This window comes from Silurus aristotelis (assembly GCF_946808225.1).
Source record: "Silurus aristotelis genome assembly, chromosome: 6".
Classification (NCBI taxonomy): domain Eukaryota; kingdom Metazoa; phylum Chordata; class Actinopteri; order Siluriformes; family Siluridae; genus Silurus; species Silurus aristotelis.
In genome coordinates, this window is record NC_139579.1 from 14,127,225 (window position 1) to 14,146,157 (window position 18,933).

The 18,933-nt window shown below is 37.6% G+C and overlaps 1 protein-coding gene across 8 annotated transcripts in view; it reads left to right on the forward strand.

Moving 5' to 3' along the window:
• The window catches only part of ptprua (protein tyrosine phosphatase receptor type Ua), a gene marked incomplete at its 3' end in the record, with an annotated part of 163,369 nt that overhangs the window by 131,260 nt on the left and 13,176 nt on the right, over window positions 1–18,933 (forward strand). For 3 of the 8 annotated variants that reach the window (XM_083543209.1, XM_083543208.1, XM_083543215.1), the window contains 10 exons: window positions 590–626; window positions 4,071–4,209; window positions 4,903–4,932; window positions 5,273–5,433; window positions 6,523–6,710; window positions 8,272–8,344; window positions 8,608–8,684; window positions 10,730–10,747; window positions 16,152–16,188; window positions 18,761–18,858. In XM_083543209.1, coding sequence (XP_083399335.1) covers window positions 590–626; window positions 4,071–4,209; window positions 4,903–4,932; window positions 5,273–5,433; window positions 6,523–6,710; window positions 8,272–8,344; window positions 8,608–8,684; window positions 10,730–10,747; window positions 16,152–16,188; window positions 18,761–18,858 — 858 coding nt within the window. The remainder of the gene's footprint in view (window positions 1–589; window positions 627–4,070; window positions 4,210–4,902; window positions 4,933–5,272; window positions 5,434–6,522; window positions 6,711–8,271; window positions 8,345–8,607; window positions 8,685–10,729; window positions 10,748–16,151; window positions 16,189–18,760; window positions 18,859–18,933) is intronic. The other 5 variants (XM_083543212.1, XM_083543213.1, XM_083543210.1 and 2 more) reach the window with 3 other exon arrangements.

The window sequence follows — 18,933 nt, forward strand, 5'->3', positions numbered from 1 at the left end:
ACGCTGCTTCTGAAAACCTCAAAACTGTATTTAGCTATAAACCAGGCTTTAAATGTTACATACATCGCTCGTTAAAATTCCTCATAATTTTATGCGAATTCAGCCGAAGTTACTGTGGAGACTGCAGTCATCAGTGCATGCGGTGTGTTTAAATGGTATTGAGGTTAATCGCTTTCCTAAGTTTCTTTTTATGTTTCAAACCACGAAAATAAAGACGTCCAACCGCGTTGGAATTAGTAAATTAGCAAGGTCACTCAAGGGCAAATACTCACCATATCTTAAACCTTTAAAGAAAAGTATTGATCACACCAGGCGATTTAAAACTTTTTCTACAGAATCCTGAACAGTCTTTCCGTGTACAGTACCTGCTCCTGAACCCTGCCGAAAACAACCTGCGTTGTGTGTCATCAAGCAAATCTGCTTATACTGTATATATATATATATATATATATATATATATATATATATATATATATATATATATATATATATATATAATATACACCCGGTCTAAATATACACCCGTTCTCTCTTATGCTAGCTAAACAATCCAGAGATAACCGGGTCTTTTCTCTGTGTTTTCATGCAGGAGACCAGAATCAACTGCGTTCGTATCGCACGAAAAGGTAACTGGGCCCTTTTTTTCCCCTTCTGAGTTTTCTCCTGGGTCTCAGAGTGAACCTGTGCATTCTTCTGACTTCATTTACATTTCATTCATGTTGTGACACACACACACACACACACACACACACACACACACACACACACACACACACACACACACACACACATATATATATATATATATATATGAATATAGCAGCGTAATGGAGTAAAATACGAGGTGGTACCAAAAAAGTTTGGAGACTAACGAAGAAAGTTAGAACAAAGAACAAATGTGAAATTATGTTTGAAACTGAGCAAATCTGCCTAAGCTGCAACACGTGGAGGTGTTTTGAGCGGCACACGTGCTTCAAGAGCAGAAGAACATCACTGGAAGACGATAAGAGATCAGAAAGACCTTCAACAAGCTCAACCCCAAAACCTTTTGGCAACTCGTGCATGATGATCGTTTGGAGAACAATCCACACGAACTCACTTCCTCACCCTCCCTAATCGCAAGATCTGCAGATGTTGCCCTCTTCCTGAAGATGAAGATTCTGCTGGAAGGTCGCTGTTTTGACATCTTTGCAGAAGGAGCTTGATGCGATTCGAAAAGAAGACTTCCAGGCCACGTTCCAGAAGAACACTGGTGGGGGCGCTGTATTGCTGTGCAGGGGGCTGTTTTGAAGGTGATCGTGTGTAAACGTAGATAAAGTAGTTTCTTGTTAACAGAGACAATCTCCAAACGTTTTGATTCAGGACCTCATTGCTGAATCTCTTTAATCGCTGATATTTGTTGGTTTGTTGTGTGTTTGATTGTATTAATACAATTAATTACACATCAGAGAATTGAAACTGAAAAGAACACAGCGGACAGTAACGGTAAAAACCTCAGTGTTCTTTTTCTCTTTCTATTCTTTGTTCTAAATATCCGGCGCAGAGCTCCAGTGCTACAGCGCTGCGTTCTGGCTCAGTTTACACCTTCTGTATCTGGAGTATCACTTGGAAGCGACCTGCGACCACTTTACTCGAATGGCCTCGAGCCTGCTGTATTGTTGCACACCTAAGTGGTGGGTTCTGTGAATCATTTCTGTATCTGAGTAAAATATAAAAGTTCTCGCTCTTCTGGAAGGACTTCAGTACGAACAGTAAAATCTGTGATGAAGGAGATTCAGCTGCACATCAGACCTTCATAATGAGAGGGTTTTCTATAGTTACACACACACACACACACACACACACACACACACACACACACACACACACACACACACACAGTAAGAGACTTGTGCTCTCACCACAGCTTCTCCTTCAACACTCCTGATGTTCTCACTTCAAAGTAGTGAGGAACAGTGTGGTGTTCTGACATGCACTGGAGTAAACACATTAAAATGTACGTGCAGTACAGTAATGAGGAGAGAAATCCTTCTCCTTCTCTCCACCTCTGGTCTTCATCTGCTCAAATAAACAGAGCTGAAGGAAAAGGCAAGATTATTCTCCATACTCACGACAAAGCGCTGCTTATGTGAAAGCACCATAAGAGATCATCGATGAATGTTTTTCTTACGCATATATATATATATATATATATATATATATATATATATATATATATATATATATATATATATATATAAAAATATATATATGTAAATATATACTCACTGTATCTTTATTTACAAGTTTTCCTGATGTGTTTCATCATTGTTCTAAACTGGAGCCATTAAGCCACAAGCAACAATGTGCTTTATTTCACTTGATATCCTGGAAGAGATTTCTAGCCTAAAAAAAAACGTTACAGTTTCAGATCCTGCAGCAGAAGCATCGTGCTTTAAAAACTCATCACCAGACTCTCTGGAATAAAATGGCTTTTGAAATGCATCTTGAAATTGTGTGTTTGAACAGTGAGATCTAAAAAGAAGAGCTGAGTGTAAAATACATGTACTGGGGAGATTGGGGCTCTACTGAATGACCCTATCACCATGGTGACAAGATGGTGTCTAAATCATCTTTATCTTCTGCTTTCTTTTACATCTCCCTCACGCTCATTCTTTTTCTTTCTCTCGTCCTGCTGTGTTTCCTTTTTCTTTGTCTACCACTTTTGCTTGGCCTTTTTTCTTCTTATTCCTCAGTATCTCAGTGCACCGCAGGTGCTTCTCTCCAACACTCACACATCGGATTAATTACAAGCTGAACCCTTCCAGATGAAGATGAACTGCCCACCAAACTCACTTTCATTTTTCTTGCTGTCTCTCTCTCTCTCATTTATTAACCCCCTCGTTCTTCTTCATCTTTCACAGTGATTGCTAGCTCAAAGGAAAGATGCAGGAGACTTTTTTGGTTCTTTCATCTTTTCGCTGCAGATGGAAACAGTGACTAGAAGGAATCATGTGATTGCAGTGGATTACTTATTTTACATACTTCTACAAAAACACACGCAGACTAATAAAATTACTACATTTACCACTATTACTATAAGAATATCACTAAAACGTGATTACTACTTTTTCAACTACTGCTATCAATACTATCAATACTATCAATACTACTACTTTTACTACTACACCTTTCAAAACCTCTTCTTCTTTCGGCTGCTCCCATTAGGGGTCTTCACAGCGGATCATCCATCTCCATACCCCCCCTGTCCTCTACATCTGCCTCTTTCACACCAACTACCTGGATGTCTTCCCTCACCACATCCATAAACTTCCTCCTTGGTCTTCCTCTTTTCCTCCTTCCTGGTGGCTCCATCCTCAGCATTCTCCTACTGATATACCCCATGTCCCTCCTCTGCACATGTCCAAACCATCTCAATCTCACCTTCCTCACCTTGTCCCCAAAACGTCCTACATGCACTGTCCCTCTAATAAACTCATTTCTAATCCTGGCCATCGTCATCACTCCCAACGAACATCTCAACATCTTCAGCTCTGCTACCTCCAGCTCCACCTCCTGTCTTTTACTCAATGCCACTGTCTCTAATCCATACAACATCTCAGATCTCACCACAGTCCTATAAACTTTCCCTTTCACTCTCACAGATACTCTTCTATCACACTACAACGTTCAATACTACTACTGATATTACTTCTATCACTTCTTCCTTTACTTCTTCACCTATATACTACTTATCACTACTACTACTTTTATATACTACTATCACTACTATCAATACAATCAATACTTCTACTATTAATACTTTTATCACTAATATCAATACTATCAATACTGCTATCATCACTACTCCATCTGCACACTTTACTTCTACTGCTTTTACTCTCACTACTATTCCTACTGCTACTACTATCTCTACTACTTATAATAATAATAATAATAATAATAATAATAATAATAATAATAATAATAATAATACTGATCACTATCACGTACTATATAATATTATAAATACTCTACTACTGATACTATTATTAAGTAAAAGGGTGCCAATATTTTCCTCTCTGTTTCAGCTGCATGTAAGGATCATAAGCATGCTCTGGAGATTTCCCAGAATTCTGAGGACATGGGGTTGATACTTGGAGCTTCAGCTGGAGGACTAGTGGTCTTTGTCCTTTTGCTGGGAGCCATTGTAATCATTGTGAAGAAAGGGTAAGTGTGTGTGTGTGTGTGTGTGTGTGTGTGTGTGTGTGTGTGTGTGTGTGTGTGTCTGTGTGTGTGTAAGTGTGCCCTAGTGTGCCATCTTTATTTGGGTCATTTGAGTTGAACTGAAGCTTGTCTCTGCAGTTATGGTAAGACAGTAATATAAATGTCTCTGGGCTCTGAGAAAAAATAAAACACTGTTGACATCATGTGACACGGTGACATTTCCACCCTAAAGGGGCCGAAATATGTCAATGTCCAGAGTCTACTCTCAACAATGTGTCCAGACAGCCACTCTCTCTGGATGAATGTCCACTAATCCATCGAGAGGAGATTTTGTCTGCTGCACAATTTTGTCTTTCTGCACGACACAAAACCGTAAACCTGATTTCCGCTGTCCCCTGACCTCCTCTTTTATATTCAGCCTATAAATATACTTATATGATTAAATATGTTTAAATATTATAAAATAATAATAATAATAATAATAATAATAATAATAATAATAATAAATAAATATTATAAAAATAGAACAGGCAACATACCGTGTGTATGAATGTAATGTATCTCAGTTTTCATCTCCAAGTAAAAAAAAAACCCAATTAACCAATTAATCAATTAACCAATTTAACACATTGCACTCTTTTTCTCTTACTCTTGAATTCACAATTTTTTTTCTTTGCTGCTTTTCATACTACACAGAAGGGACGTCTATTTTTATCCTTATAACCCGTAAGTGGATTCCCTTCTTCTTCTCCTTCTTTTTCTTCTCCTTCCCCTTTTCTTTCTTCTTCTTCTTCTTTTTCTTCTTCTCCCTCTCCTTTTCCTTCTCCTTCTACTTCTTCTTTTAATTCTTCTTCTCCTCCTTCTTCTTTTTCTGTAATTGTTTTTAATATTTTAAGCTATTCTAAAGCTTGACTGTCATTCATTTCATCAATTCCCTCATTTCTATTGTTCTCAGTTTGCTAATTATTTTAATTAATTTTTTCTGAAATATCCCGTATTCCTAAGCTTTTGTCTTTCACGGTATCTCCTGTCATTCCATGTCAGCTGGTGTCTCTTTTTGTTGCAGGAGAAAGAAAGTGAACATGAACAAAGCAGCCATGCCGTATCGGCAAGAGAAGAAACAAAGGCTAGGTTCTCTGGACTGCAGCACGGCCGAACAAGGCACTCTGCCGCAGGACGACCGAACTACACACACCTTCATGGACGTGCATAGCTGCAATGCCAGAAGTGAGTATGCACATGCACATGTAATATACAAACACAAACGAATGGGAAAGTTCCTGCCAAAGATCATCATGGATTTCATCATATAAGAATAAAAGAGTCTCTATCTCGCTGTGCTCCCCGTGAAAAATACAGGAACCAACTCAATGTCAGAACGGTTCCTCGCCGAGTTCCTGACCTGAATTCAACCTTGACTGTGAAGTTCCTTAACTCTCTGTTCTGATGTCAAATTTTTTTACTTAACTAGCTGTTTTGTTGAATGGATCTGAGCTTTACACACACACACACACACACACACACACACACACACACACACACACACACACACACACACACACAATCTGAATGTTTCCTTCGAGCATGTGTTAGTGCCATTAGGGTTGGTGGATTATGTTAAACTTTGAATATGATCCACGCATGTCTTAATGATTTAATGTGTCATAATTAGTTTTTAAACAGAGGGTAATTATTGTTCTTGAACATGGGGGAGACGAGGCAATCCCTCAAGACTTCATTCATCATCTGTAGTGGAAGTGTGTGTGCAGTGCATTTAACCTGAATGCAGATCATTTAACGAATCACACACACACACTTATTTACACACACACACACACACACACACACACACACACACACACACACACACACAGTTTTGTGTTACAAAACTACTCTTCTATTATTTCTTCTATTTGATACCATGTCATAGTAAGAATTATTTATTTATTTATTTATTTATTTATTTATTTATTTATTTATTTATTTATTTATTCCTTACGTTTTTATTTATCATCACTTTTGTCTAATGGAACATTTCAGGCAGGTTAAAGAAAAGAAATAAAAAAGGAAGAAAAATCCAGAAATTTGAAAGAAATGTCGAAGCAGCCAGAATGTTCCTGGCAAACAGCTAAAAAAAATAAAATAAACATATGTAATGTGTTTCACCTCTAAATGCTCGTCCTGTGGCTTCTTGGCTAATGTTCATCTTTCAGTCCACAGTTTATCTGAACATGGATTCATCTGGAGCTGTAAATATTCACCGCTTCTCGTCTCTGCGTCCTGCGTGTAGTTGAACTCTGTGTGTTTTTTTTGCAGCTGATCAGCGCAGCTCCGTGAACGAGTCGAGCAGCCTGCTGGGAGGTTCTCCACGACGCCACTGCTGCAGGAAGAACTCTCCGTACCACACAGGCCAGCTGCATCCAGCTGTTCGTGTAGCTGACCTACTGCAGCACATCAATCAAATGAAGAATTCAGAGTGTTATGGTTTCAAGCAGGAATATGAGGTAACCGTTCTATCGCATGAAACCTTGCGTTAAAGGAATCCTGTGGTGTTTTTCTGCTTATTTGTTGCAACAGCACGTTTATTACTTGTATTTCAAACAGAATATCAGAGACTGATCACATAATTATGTCCAGGTGATGCACGTAAAGTATTTATTAAGAAGGAATTTATCAATCTGGTTTAAATAACCATTTAATTTTCCTCAACTCTGAAATATTTCATTCGATTTCAATCATTCCTTCATGACATGGTTCAGAAAGGAAATGATCGTTCTTTTGGATGGAGGTGAAAGACATCAATTCACTCCTCAGTCATGTGGGTTCACAAAACGGATCCCAATCTTTTATATCAGCTTCCTTTCTGTCTGCTTTTCACCACTTTAATGACACTCCTTCGCTTTCTTCTACACCACACACCCCTGATCCGGATTTCCCCAATAGGACAGAGATACACTGTTGGAGATTCATTAAACTGAACCTGAGGGATAAAGGATTTGAAGTCGATGGACAGGTTGCTTCTGTTCTGATTATTTAGGTCTCAGAGGTTCAACAGGTTGGAGAATGTGATGAAGAATGGACGGCGTTATCACCTACATTTTCATAAATCAGACAAAAAGGAAATGTGTTTCATGTGGCAGCAGCAGGACACACTGTTAGGTCTTGAACAGATCTCCTGCAGTGATCATCATGATGTTCAGACCGTGTGATGTTGAAGGACATCAGAATTGTTAAAAAAAAAAATCATACACATTTCAGCACCTTATGGTGGGTTTGGGGTGAAAATGACTGACAGGAGACCAATTCAGAAACATTGTGGACCAGAAGGAAGGTTTCAAAACTATTTTTTTGGCTTTTTAATAAATGTTTATTTACATAATCTGAAAGATTCGTGTTTGGTGATGGTGATGGTGATTGTGATGGTTGTGGGGAAGAAGGCGGCTCTGAAATGCCTGGTTTTGGTGTGAATTTAAATCTGTGTATTTTCTCCTGGATGGAAGGAGATACTGTAAATCAACCTGAAGTGTTTGTGATTGGGATGAAGGAGACGCTGATGAGGTGATGTTTTGAGGATACTCGGGTGACAAATTTTCACCAAACTTTGTAGAGCTTTTCTGTCACCCATCAAAAAAGTTTCCATTCCACACTATGATGAAGTTGGTCAGGGTGCTATTCACGTTACCTATAATTAGATCCACACAGATATGACAGTGTGACAGTGTTTGGGAGATGACAATGAAGCTTCAAGAATCCATGGCTGAGACTGAAAGAAAGCACAATTAGCCATCATCAGTTCTGTCTCCTGTTAACTCAAAAGAACGCTAGAAACTATGAGCATCCTTTAAGATGTTGTATATTAAATCAGGCAGGAGCCGTAGGTCAAAAGGCTGTCAGAATATTGGATGTGACTTGTACCTGCCTATGGATACATGTCCTGCTCTTCAGCCTGCACCTGAGGAGGAACTTATCAGACAGCGACTGGCTTGTGTTCAGTTTTCAGGGTATTTTTCATCAGTGATTTGTTGTAACTGTCTCAGGAAAATTTTTTCTGTTTTCTCCTTGCAGAGTTTTTTTGACGGATGGGACATTACTAAAAGGAAAGATAAGACCAAAGGCAGACATGATACACTTCTGGCCCGTGAGTTTTACCCTCCATACACATTTACAGTCACCAGAAGAACATTTCTCATGCATCTGAATTGATGGATCAGTTACTTAATAATTTAGATTTTTTTTAAGGTTTTTTTAAAAAACAAACAAACAAATAAATAAAGAACTATATATATATATATATATATATATATATATATATATATATATATATATATATATATAAAGAAAAAAAAAGCTAATTTCAGCATTAAGTCTTACAAAAGTCTGTTTTTTTGTGATTACCTGTAGATGATCGTCATCATGTGAAAATGCACTCTCTCTTGGCTGATCCCAACTCTGATTATGTCAATGCCAACTATATTGATGTGAGTTCCCTTTGTGTTTATTTCATTATCTAAGCATTATCTTTTCTTTCTGTCTTTGCCACTGCTTCTGTCTGGTTTCTCTTTTCCCTTGAGATAGTTAAAGAACTTCAAACTGCTTTCCTGTGTGACTCTGACAATTCTGATGCACAGGAAGCCTGAAAATAACAAACTTATGGCAGAAAAATATGATGTATTCAAGATAATATATAGCTGTTTTGCTCATTATTTTTCATACCACCATGGTGTTATCCTCAGGACCTAGTGGAGTATGTACATGTTCTCGTTTCCTTGCCGAGGAAGTCGTCAGGTTGTGACTGTGAACCCACATGGGTCCAACACTCTTCTTCTTTCCCATTCTTGTCTTTCTGAGGAAAAGAGAAAGTCTATTCAAGAATAAGAATAAGAATAATGTTTTAATCATGTGTATGCTTTTATGTCTTTGTTAAATCTATACCATCGAGTGAGTTTAAAATGACACACACACACACACACACACACACACACACACACACACACACACACACACACACACACACACACACACACACGCACACACACACACACACACACACACACACACACACACACACACACACACCCCATTGGAGACATTGCAAATCTGTCATTTGTGTGGCGTGATGTTTGTGTTGTCCTGGAGCAGGGTGAGGACTGTAGCTTCAGCAGAACTACTTTGTTGTCGGTGTTATAAATCCCTCACTTCTGAATTGTTCTATAGTGTAGAATAGTGAGCTGTTTGTTTCTTTATGCCCTGATGCAGTTAGATGATGGACAATGCTGGACATTCTGCATGTTCAACAAGAGCTTACAGAGGCTGGATTCAGCATAAGATTGAATGTGATGTACGTAGCCTGCAGGCTTTATGAGCAGTGTTGAATATTAATTATCCTCCTCTGACACTGTGTGTTCACAGCAGGGATTCGAGCGAACAGGAGACACAGTTGTGCAGCCCCTCTAGGAAGAAATGGGCACAAGGCCCAGCTCCCTGGAATGGGAAGAGTAAGCTATTTTATAGCATACGGACAAAGAAGAGTTGGTAATAGGAATGAGCCAAAGGCAAGAGCTGTTACAGGCAATAGAGTAGTGCAATGAAGTGCAGAAGTCCCAAGAGGTTATAATAGAGACAGACCCTGATGTTCTCTTATTGGCTGCTTCTTATTTTTAAAACCTAAGCAATGCACCCGCTCTGGTGTAGAGAACTGATAGTCTAAGATTAGAACATCTTGATAAACAAAGTATAGTTTAGTTTTTGTCATTGCAGATGATCAAGTGTCAAACCAGCAGTTTGTGTAACTTTTCATATAAATCCACAAAATCCTGATCAAATGGGAAGAAGTCAAAATTAGATCACAGTCACAGAATGATGACTATTGATATTGGCTATTGATATGTTGTAAGGCACAGAGGAACACTCCACTAGTCCTGAAGGAGTCCACTCTGGTGGGTTTCTCAAATATAAAACTATTTAGTCAAACGATATACTTTTAGTTACACGGCTTATTAGAAGTCCTGTGACTGTTCCCTCTTTCTCATGGATCATTCAGGCCCTGGAACTATCATTATTACCTTCTGTTTTTTTTTAGGGAATAAATGCTGGTTATTTATATTTTAATCTAAAAGGGACATTATGTAATTTTTATATGAATATCTGGATGAAATCCTGATCCACAGGAATTTCTGCATTTAAAAAGGTTACCAGGTTTGAAGGTTTAATGACATTATTACTAACAAAACACATTTAAAACAAGAAGTTAATTATATGAAACCAATCTTCTAGTTATCGGATTCTGATATCTGATCTCCTTCATGTCTCATATCTCCCGAAAGTTAGTTAGTAGAACCTGTATTAGTTATAGGATTGTGATTACTTTCTTGCATATTTGTTCTGTCTGTAATTTCTCTATCCTTCCTCAACCTCCTTTTTATTAGTCATTACTATAATTAGCTCTCTTTCCTTTTCTCTTTCTTTTGTTCCCTTTTTTCCAACTTCTTCTATTGTTCCATCTCTTTTCATTTCGGATTCATAGATTCGGATAAACAGGGAAGTAAGTACTCTTCTTTTCTATCACCCTACAACCCTTTATTGTTCATATTATATTTAACTCCAGTATTAGTGGCTTTGCACACCATTATTGTTTTTTAAAAACTGTGTGTAATTTTTCGTTAAATGAATAGCAGCACTGAGCCTGTACAGGGCTAAGCAGAAAGGTATTATACCATTCATCTAAGGAGAATATGAGTAGGTAACTTAATGGTTAAAACATTTATCTTTGGATCTGAAGATTGCGAGTTCTAATCCCATCCACACCAAGCTGCCACTCCTAGTCGCTGTCCAGGGTCCTTAACCCCGTCTGTATAAATGAGATAAATATAAGTCACATTGGACCAGAGTATCTGCCAAATGCTGTAATTGTAAATCTTTCCTTTGTGTTAGCTGATTTGTGTGTGTGGAATGCAATTGAATTAGTAAACACAAAAAGAGACCAAAAGCATACATAAAGTGTGTAATTAAAAGTTGTATTGATGATAAAAATGGTCAAAAATCAATAATAATGTTTTCGATGTTGGTTCATCAAGCATCAGGTAACTGTGACTCATTTGACAGAATAAATCATTATTTTAAAATCCACCATACTACAGTCCTGTTTACACCAGAGATATCATCGCCCAGTGACAAACTGTCCCGATCTGAATTTTTTGCTATGTGTAGGAATGTATTGCTCTTTACCATCCATTCTATTCCTGTAAATTTCTCAATCATTGTCAGTGGATTTGCTCTTTTTCCCTCACTGACTTTTAAAGACAGTGATTTTTCTTTTCAGTTTAATGCACCATGACACCATGACAAACCTTTTCTGGGCTTCTTTTATTCTTTTTAAAATTAAATTGACTGCTTGAGTTTTAATAAACGCCGCTGCTGCAGAGAAGGTGGACTTTTATTATTATTTATTTATTTAGATTTCTTTGGAGGATTTGGAGCCAATCTTGTGCTTGTTTCCAGTGTGAAATTGTTTATTTGTAACCTTTGTATGCCAGAATTAGTCTATCAGATATCAGCTGTTTTATCCTGTGGCAGGGTCCTGATATAATTGTGTTGCCAGATCCTTTGAATTTAAGAATCTGTTTGCTGGCTTCGATCACTGTTAAAGACTTAATTTGGTTTGCACTGTTCACAAAATGACACCGTCGTCATTCTCTTTCGATGATTGAATCTCTGTAGACTCTTTATGAAAGGTGTTGAAAGGTGAAATGATTAACTGAGTTAAATGTGTGTTATAAAAAAGAACATGGCATCCTCTCGCGGTCTCCTCTCACACTGTGAGTGACAGTGAACATAAATTAAATGAGTTTAATAAATTCATCCGTTTCTCAGTAAACACACACTGGTGCCTGGAGTTTACCTGCATGTCAGGAAACAAATACACCCTGAACTGTGTATGATGATGCATACATTTATTTATTTATTAATTTATTCATTTATTAGCAATAACAATACAGTGACCTTTATATCATAACATCCAGTTATACTGTATAGTAGGGTGAAGTTCATTATAGCATACTGTTGTCAGAAAGAAAGAAAGAAAGAAAGAAAGAAAGAAAGAAAGAAAGAAAGAAAGAAAGAAAGAAAGAAAGAAAGAAAGAAAGAAAGAAAGAAAGAAAGAAAGAAAGAAAGAAAGGGATGGATGGATGGATGGATGGATGGATGGATGGATGGATGGATGGATGGATGGATGGATGGATGGATGGATGGATGGATGGATGGATGGATAGATAGATAGATAGATAGATAGATAGATAGATAGATAGATAGATAGATAGATAGATAGATAGATAGATAGATAGATATTATTTAGATGGAACTCTATTGTAAAACAGACCTCAGGTTTGAAGTTCATTACTCCACTGGATCAAATGAAATTGTGGTGGAATTGAAAGTGAGCATGATCTCTGTAATTCGGAGCTGAAAACTAAAGATTTGAAGTGTTTTGTTGTGTAGGTTGTGTTTAGAGATCATGTGTAGGCCTTATGTACTGTTCAACACTCAGTGCTGTGGGCGGCTGGCTGGTTGTATAATGGGTTCCTCTGAGATGGTTTCCTCCTACTAGTTATTATTTTGTTTGCTTTTTTATTTCTGCAGTGTTTATTTCTTTTTCTTTCTCTCTTCATGTGGGTTCAGGATTGGTCACGCAAGCCGTCTAACGTTCCACACGTATACGTAAAACAAAACCTTTTGTCGTTATTTGTTATGAGTGAACATTGTGAGGATGATTAGAGATCTGATACAGTGTAGTGACTCAGCTGGGACTTCCTGGCACCAAGGTGACATCAAGGTGAAAATTAGAGTTGCTAATTAAGTTGAGTTGTAAATCGCTTTACAGTCGAAGGAAATAAAACCTAACGCTTATATCAATGAGATTTTTCATACTGATCCTTTTGTAATATAACAAAAATATTATATCACAAAATGAATTTTCCAGATTGCAGTACCGCAAAAATACATATCACAAATCCTGCGATAATCCAGAAAATATTATTCTGTTGTCATATTGTCCCACTACAGCGTCACAGCACTCTTCACAGTTATCTGCTGAATCAGTGATTGTACAGCCGTAAGAACTGGGAGATTTTTCACTCGGGTGTCTATGGTAAGGGAAAAACCAGGTACAGCACAGACCTCAGGGAATCAGGTGTACAGAGGGGTTACATTGCAGGATTCTCAAATGGAAATGGAGCTTTGGAGATGAGGATGTCTGATGGTGTGTAATGGTGTGTAATGGTGTGTGATGGTGTGTGTGAATGCAAGTAAGAGCAGGTATGTGTACATGTATAGGAATATACTGGTCTTGAAATGACTAAAAATTGGATTGAACAGAAATAAATGGTATCCTGTCTCGGCTCGTACGATTCCTTCTGAACGATCGCGCGGGTCCGTGTGTTCGTATTATACATGGATGGTTGCACTAATAGTAGGAATCACTTTCCTTTTTCGTTTCTGCTTCACACTCAAGTGGTGAAAAGAATGATTTTTTTAGGTGCATGACGGAGCCTCATGAGTGCTGAGGAGACGTTCTACATTCTGTAGGTAGATGTGTGTGTGTGTGTGTGTGTGTGTGTGTGTGTGTGTGTGTGTGTGTGTGTGTGTGTGTGTGTGTGTGTGTGTGAGTGTGTGTGTGTGTGTGTGTGTGAGCACTCACACCACAGAGGAGAGAGATGGTAACTCTAACCTTCATCCAGAAAATATCTGAGCGGCTGTGTTAAAGCTCTGCTGAATAAAACAATCAAAACATGAAATATAAAAATATGTAAATGTAACACTGTGTGGGCAAAAGGATTTTTTCAGCCATATGTTATTACGTCTTTGGATGCAGGAGCATAGAATTTGTTCTTCACTTGAACTAAGAGACCCAAATCCTGCTCCAGCATGACAATGCTTCTGTGCACAAAGCCGGATTTATGAGGATCTTCTCTCCATGGGTTGGAGTGGAAGATCTTCTGCTATGGTAAATCTAAGGCGCAAATGTCTCGACTGAACATTAGATGTTTCTAGTCGTGCGCCTCTTCTGTGATTACATAAAGTTCATTAATCCAGTGAGATCTTCACTCCTACACTGTGGCACTCAGAAAGTTCATGAAGCCGACGCCAGAACGCTGTACAGCAGAGCTTCAGACAGAGAAACACGGGCGTTCAATTAAAATTGTTTTTTGTTGTTTGTGTAGGGTTTTGTGTATCAAATTTATTTTTGTTGCATCATAACACACAAAAACATGCATGTAAGCATCAGGAGGAGAACTTCAGTTGATACTGGAGAGAACCAGAGAAAAGAAGCTGTAGGGAGTTGAAAGAAAGACGTGCAAACAAGATGGAGAAGTGAAACTGGAACAGGAATTTATTTATTTATTTATTTATGCATTTATTTATATTGGCAAAAGTATTGGGACACCTGCCTTTTCCATCCATATGTGGTTGGAAACTGTTACCACAAACTTGGAGGCACACAATCGTATCGGACGTCTTTGAATGCTGTAGCATGACATTGAAAATGTGTGTGACCAGCGTGACACAAGTGCACAAATCCAGCTCCATGAAGATCTGCTTTACATGGGTTGGAGTGGAAGATCTTCTTCTACAGAGCACTAAAACTTAATAAACAGCTTTGGGATGAATGTGAACACTGACTGCATCTCCACAAATCACAGCAAATGAAGAATAAATGTGGAACGATAAATTCAAAGAGGAGAAAACACTAATCTTATCCTCAGATGCCCACAAAGATTTAGCTTTATATCGGATGTATGTATTAATGTAAGTACTGGAAGGTTTATTATTAAGAGTAACTGATCCACCAGCAGTTTATAGTGGATTCTGTCATTCTGAATTTCATACAGATTTGATTTATTCATCACGAGAGACTCGTGTGTGCGGACAACAGACGAACAAGGAGCAGGTGGAACAGTATATAAATGTTTCCGGTATTGAAATGCCATAAAAAAATCTAATATTCCAGAACTGATCAAACCCATGATGAAGGTCTACTAATCAGAAAGATGAGTTCTGTTGTTTATTTATTTATTATTGCATTTTAATAGTTTTGTGAGCAGCAGCAGCAGCTTGTGATTTTAAGCTTTTTAACAATACCCAGTCATCCATCATACGGTCTCACAGCTCGTTTTGAGCAGTTGTAGATGTTTGATACAGCGCGGGTGTTTATCAGGTTTTGGTCAAAGAAATCCAGTGTAAATCTTACAATCCATTTAAAACCCATTAAATTCTCTGACAACATAAAAGTGATGATAGATATTATTTCTAGTTGTAATCAGTTGCAAAGGAAACAAGGCCACGGTGCTCACACACATTATTCACTCTATAATTCTTCCTCTAACACTCCAATATATATATATATATTACATCATAAACACTGTCTGTACTTACACTTCTATAGCACTCAATGACACGGTTGTGTTTCTGTATGTAGAGAATCGTGACTATACAGTCAGAAAGGAGGTATGAACAATCTACACCTTTCTACAAAATCTTCAAAACAGAGATCAAACAAACAGCACAAATGAGTCGATTCAATTATAATTATTTACTATAATACATATTTAATTTTCAACTTTATTTAATAACTTCTAATGAAAACAGAGCAGGCGTGGGGCAGAGAGATACCTGCCCCGATGGTCGTTTATGCTTATTTCAGTTCCTCTTTTTCTATAATAATAATAATAATAATAATAATAATAATAATAATAATAATAATAATAATAATAATAATAATAATTTCATGAAGCTAAATGAGATGAACAATCAGCTTTTAGGTGAATTTACAGACTTGAACATTTTTTTACCTCCGTTTTATAAACCACATCCTAATTAAACATTATCAGTGACCTGTTGTAAGAAGTACCATAATTTTCCATCTGTCAAAACACAATCTTTCTGTTTCTCAGGGATACCAACGTTCCAACCATTTCATCGCCACTCAAGGTCAGTTTCCTGATTATGCTCTTCTGAAATGCCGTGTTTAATATTCTGTTGATATTATTAGTTTTAGTTATTTATTCGTTTATGTATTTGTGTGTGTGTGTGTGTGTGTGTGTCTGTGTGTGTGTGTATATGTGTGTGTGTGTGTGTGTGTGTATATGTGTGTGTGTATGTGTGTGTGTGTGTGTGTGTGTGTGTGTATCTGTGTGTGTGTGTGTGTGTGTGTTATTCCTAGCTGTGTCTCCTTGTTATGAAATTTAAATGTGGATCTATTATTCATGATGCTTGATGATCCGGTCTTCGTGGTTGCACTCCTTTTGTTTCTTGTCATCTGTTTTTTTCTTTTGTATTTTCTTTTTCCTGCTTGATTGTTTGTTCCTGTACTCCTCCTGCCAGTTTTTCTCTCGTTCATTCTCCTCCAACCTTGCCTAAGATTTAACTCCATATAAACTCTGTGTATGAAAGTGCGAGGAGTAAATGACCAGGGTATCAGACTGGACCAGGTAACTGTTGATGTGTTTGTAGTTACAGAATACGGCAGGAAAAACTATAAATATACAGTTTAGTATGCAAGAGTTCAGAAATTCTTTGCATACCATCTTATTATAGCTGTAATGCAGAAGCTGAGCGATGAGAAACAAGTTATTCTGTGGGACTTGGGTGAAACATCACAGAGCCTTTCTTCAAATGACGCAAATATGATCCAGGGTTCAAATATTGAATATTAATTACATGCTGGACGTACTGCCATGCGGGAATACCAAGTAGGAGATGTGTGACAGGGTTGATTATGGGTAATGACACACCGGTCTATAGACACTTTTTAATTTTTATTTAAAATCCCACATGACTGCACACACATGTGATTAAAGGAGATTATTCATGGTTCATAACTCTGTTGGTGAACTGTAGGAAGCACATGGCCTCAGGCTGTATCAACGATCCTGTGTTACAGCAAACACATGCAGAGTGTAATACCATACACACACAGGTGTATCAGAAGTGAGAGAGAGAGCGAGAGAGAGAGAGAGAGAGAGAGAGAGAGAGAGAGAGAGAGAGAGAGAGAGAAGCAATAAAAAAAAGTTTGAAAGGTTTATAAAAAGAAGAAGTATCATCTGTAGCCGGAAGATAAATTCTGTGTATGATTATGCATGATTGCTCTCCAGAGAAGCTCCAGGTCACCACAACAAAATCTGGCCTTTTATTCTGGATAAACAAATAACAAAAAAACACTCCAACATGAGCAGCTACGGTCGTTTTCAAATCCCTACTTTTTACATCCACACATTTTCTCAGCTCCAGGTTACTGGAACAAAGCTGAACTTTATTAAACGTGTTCCCTCAGTAATAAGCAGAAGATTTATAATGGATTTTTGCGGTTAATGGAAATGAAGTGTTTATATGAGGGAAAAATCTAATATAACACAGAAATGCATTCCATTGAAGCAGAAGGGAGGGGGTTTAGTGTCGGACATTTATAAATTCTCTACTCAATCAGGATTGTATTTTAGTTATGTGTGTGTGTGTGTGTGTGTGTGTGTGTGTGTGTGTGTGTGTGTGTGTGTGTGTGTGTGTGTGTGTGTGTGTGTGTGTGTAAATTCATGACACAATCTTGGACGAGATTCATTTCTACTTGGCCGTGTTTTAGTGCGGATTCTTATTCATAAAGCTTTAATACATTATTTTAAATGTCTATATGTGAGTTATTATGTGTAAATGATAGCATAATAAAACTGCTCAAATTAGCCTGAGGTGCAAAGAAATATGAGAGAGCTATATTTAAGTTATATACAAGAGTTATATAAGCTATGTAATATATATAAAATAGAGTTATATATGTTATATATGAGTGAGTTATATACGAGTTATAGATGAGTAAGTTATATTTGAGTAAGAAATATATGAAAACCTTGTATATGAGAAAGTTATATATGAGTATATCTTGGTTAAGTGACTGCCTATGAGGAAATTGTGTAACCAAATTATTTAACTACTGTAATAATTGATATTATAAAACCAACCACACCTTCATAAAGAATCCAATGTTTCTAAATTGAATCTTCATAAATAAATGTGAGCAGTTGCAGAAAGCAGAAAAAAAGGAAGTAAACAAAAATTGGATTTCAACTACAACTGAAATATTCAACGCTGTGTGTGTGTGTGTGTGTGTGTGTGTGTGTGTGTGTGTGTGTGTGTGTGTGTGTGTGTGTGTGCGTGTTCATCATCTGTAAAGGTGATAGATGGCGCCTGTTTGACGTCTGCAGAATTGTTCTTGTAATGATATTCCCAACTTCAGAAAACTATTTACACAGCCTCAGATGAGTCACAGCATCAACATTAGTCTGTTTTTCTTTCTCTTTTTCGTGTTTTTTTTTTACTCTACCTGTTTCCTTTGTCCTTTATCTGCCGCTGCATCTTCCATCATGTCAAAACAGCTTCAACTTTTCTGACCATTACCCTTTTCTCCATCCACTCTGCCCTTTATCTCATTCACCATGGCTCCTCATTTGTCCATTTGTCTGCAGAAAAGCATTTTTTTTCCCTCTACCTCAGCCCTCTTTCTGGCATTGTGCAGGACCCAAGCAGGACATGATCTATGATTTCTGGCGGATGGTCTGGCAGGAGAACTGCTACAGCATTGTGATGATCACCAAACTGGTGGAGGTGGGACGAGTGAGTAGAGCTTTCCGAAAGCCGCATCTGCGGCTTCTTCTTGTTGCTTTTAATGAACGCCATCCATTACTGAAG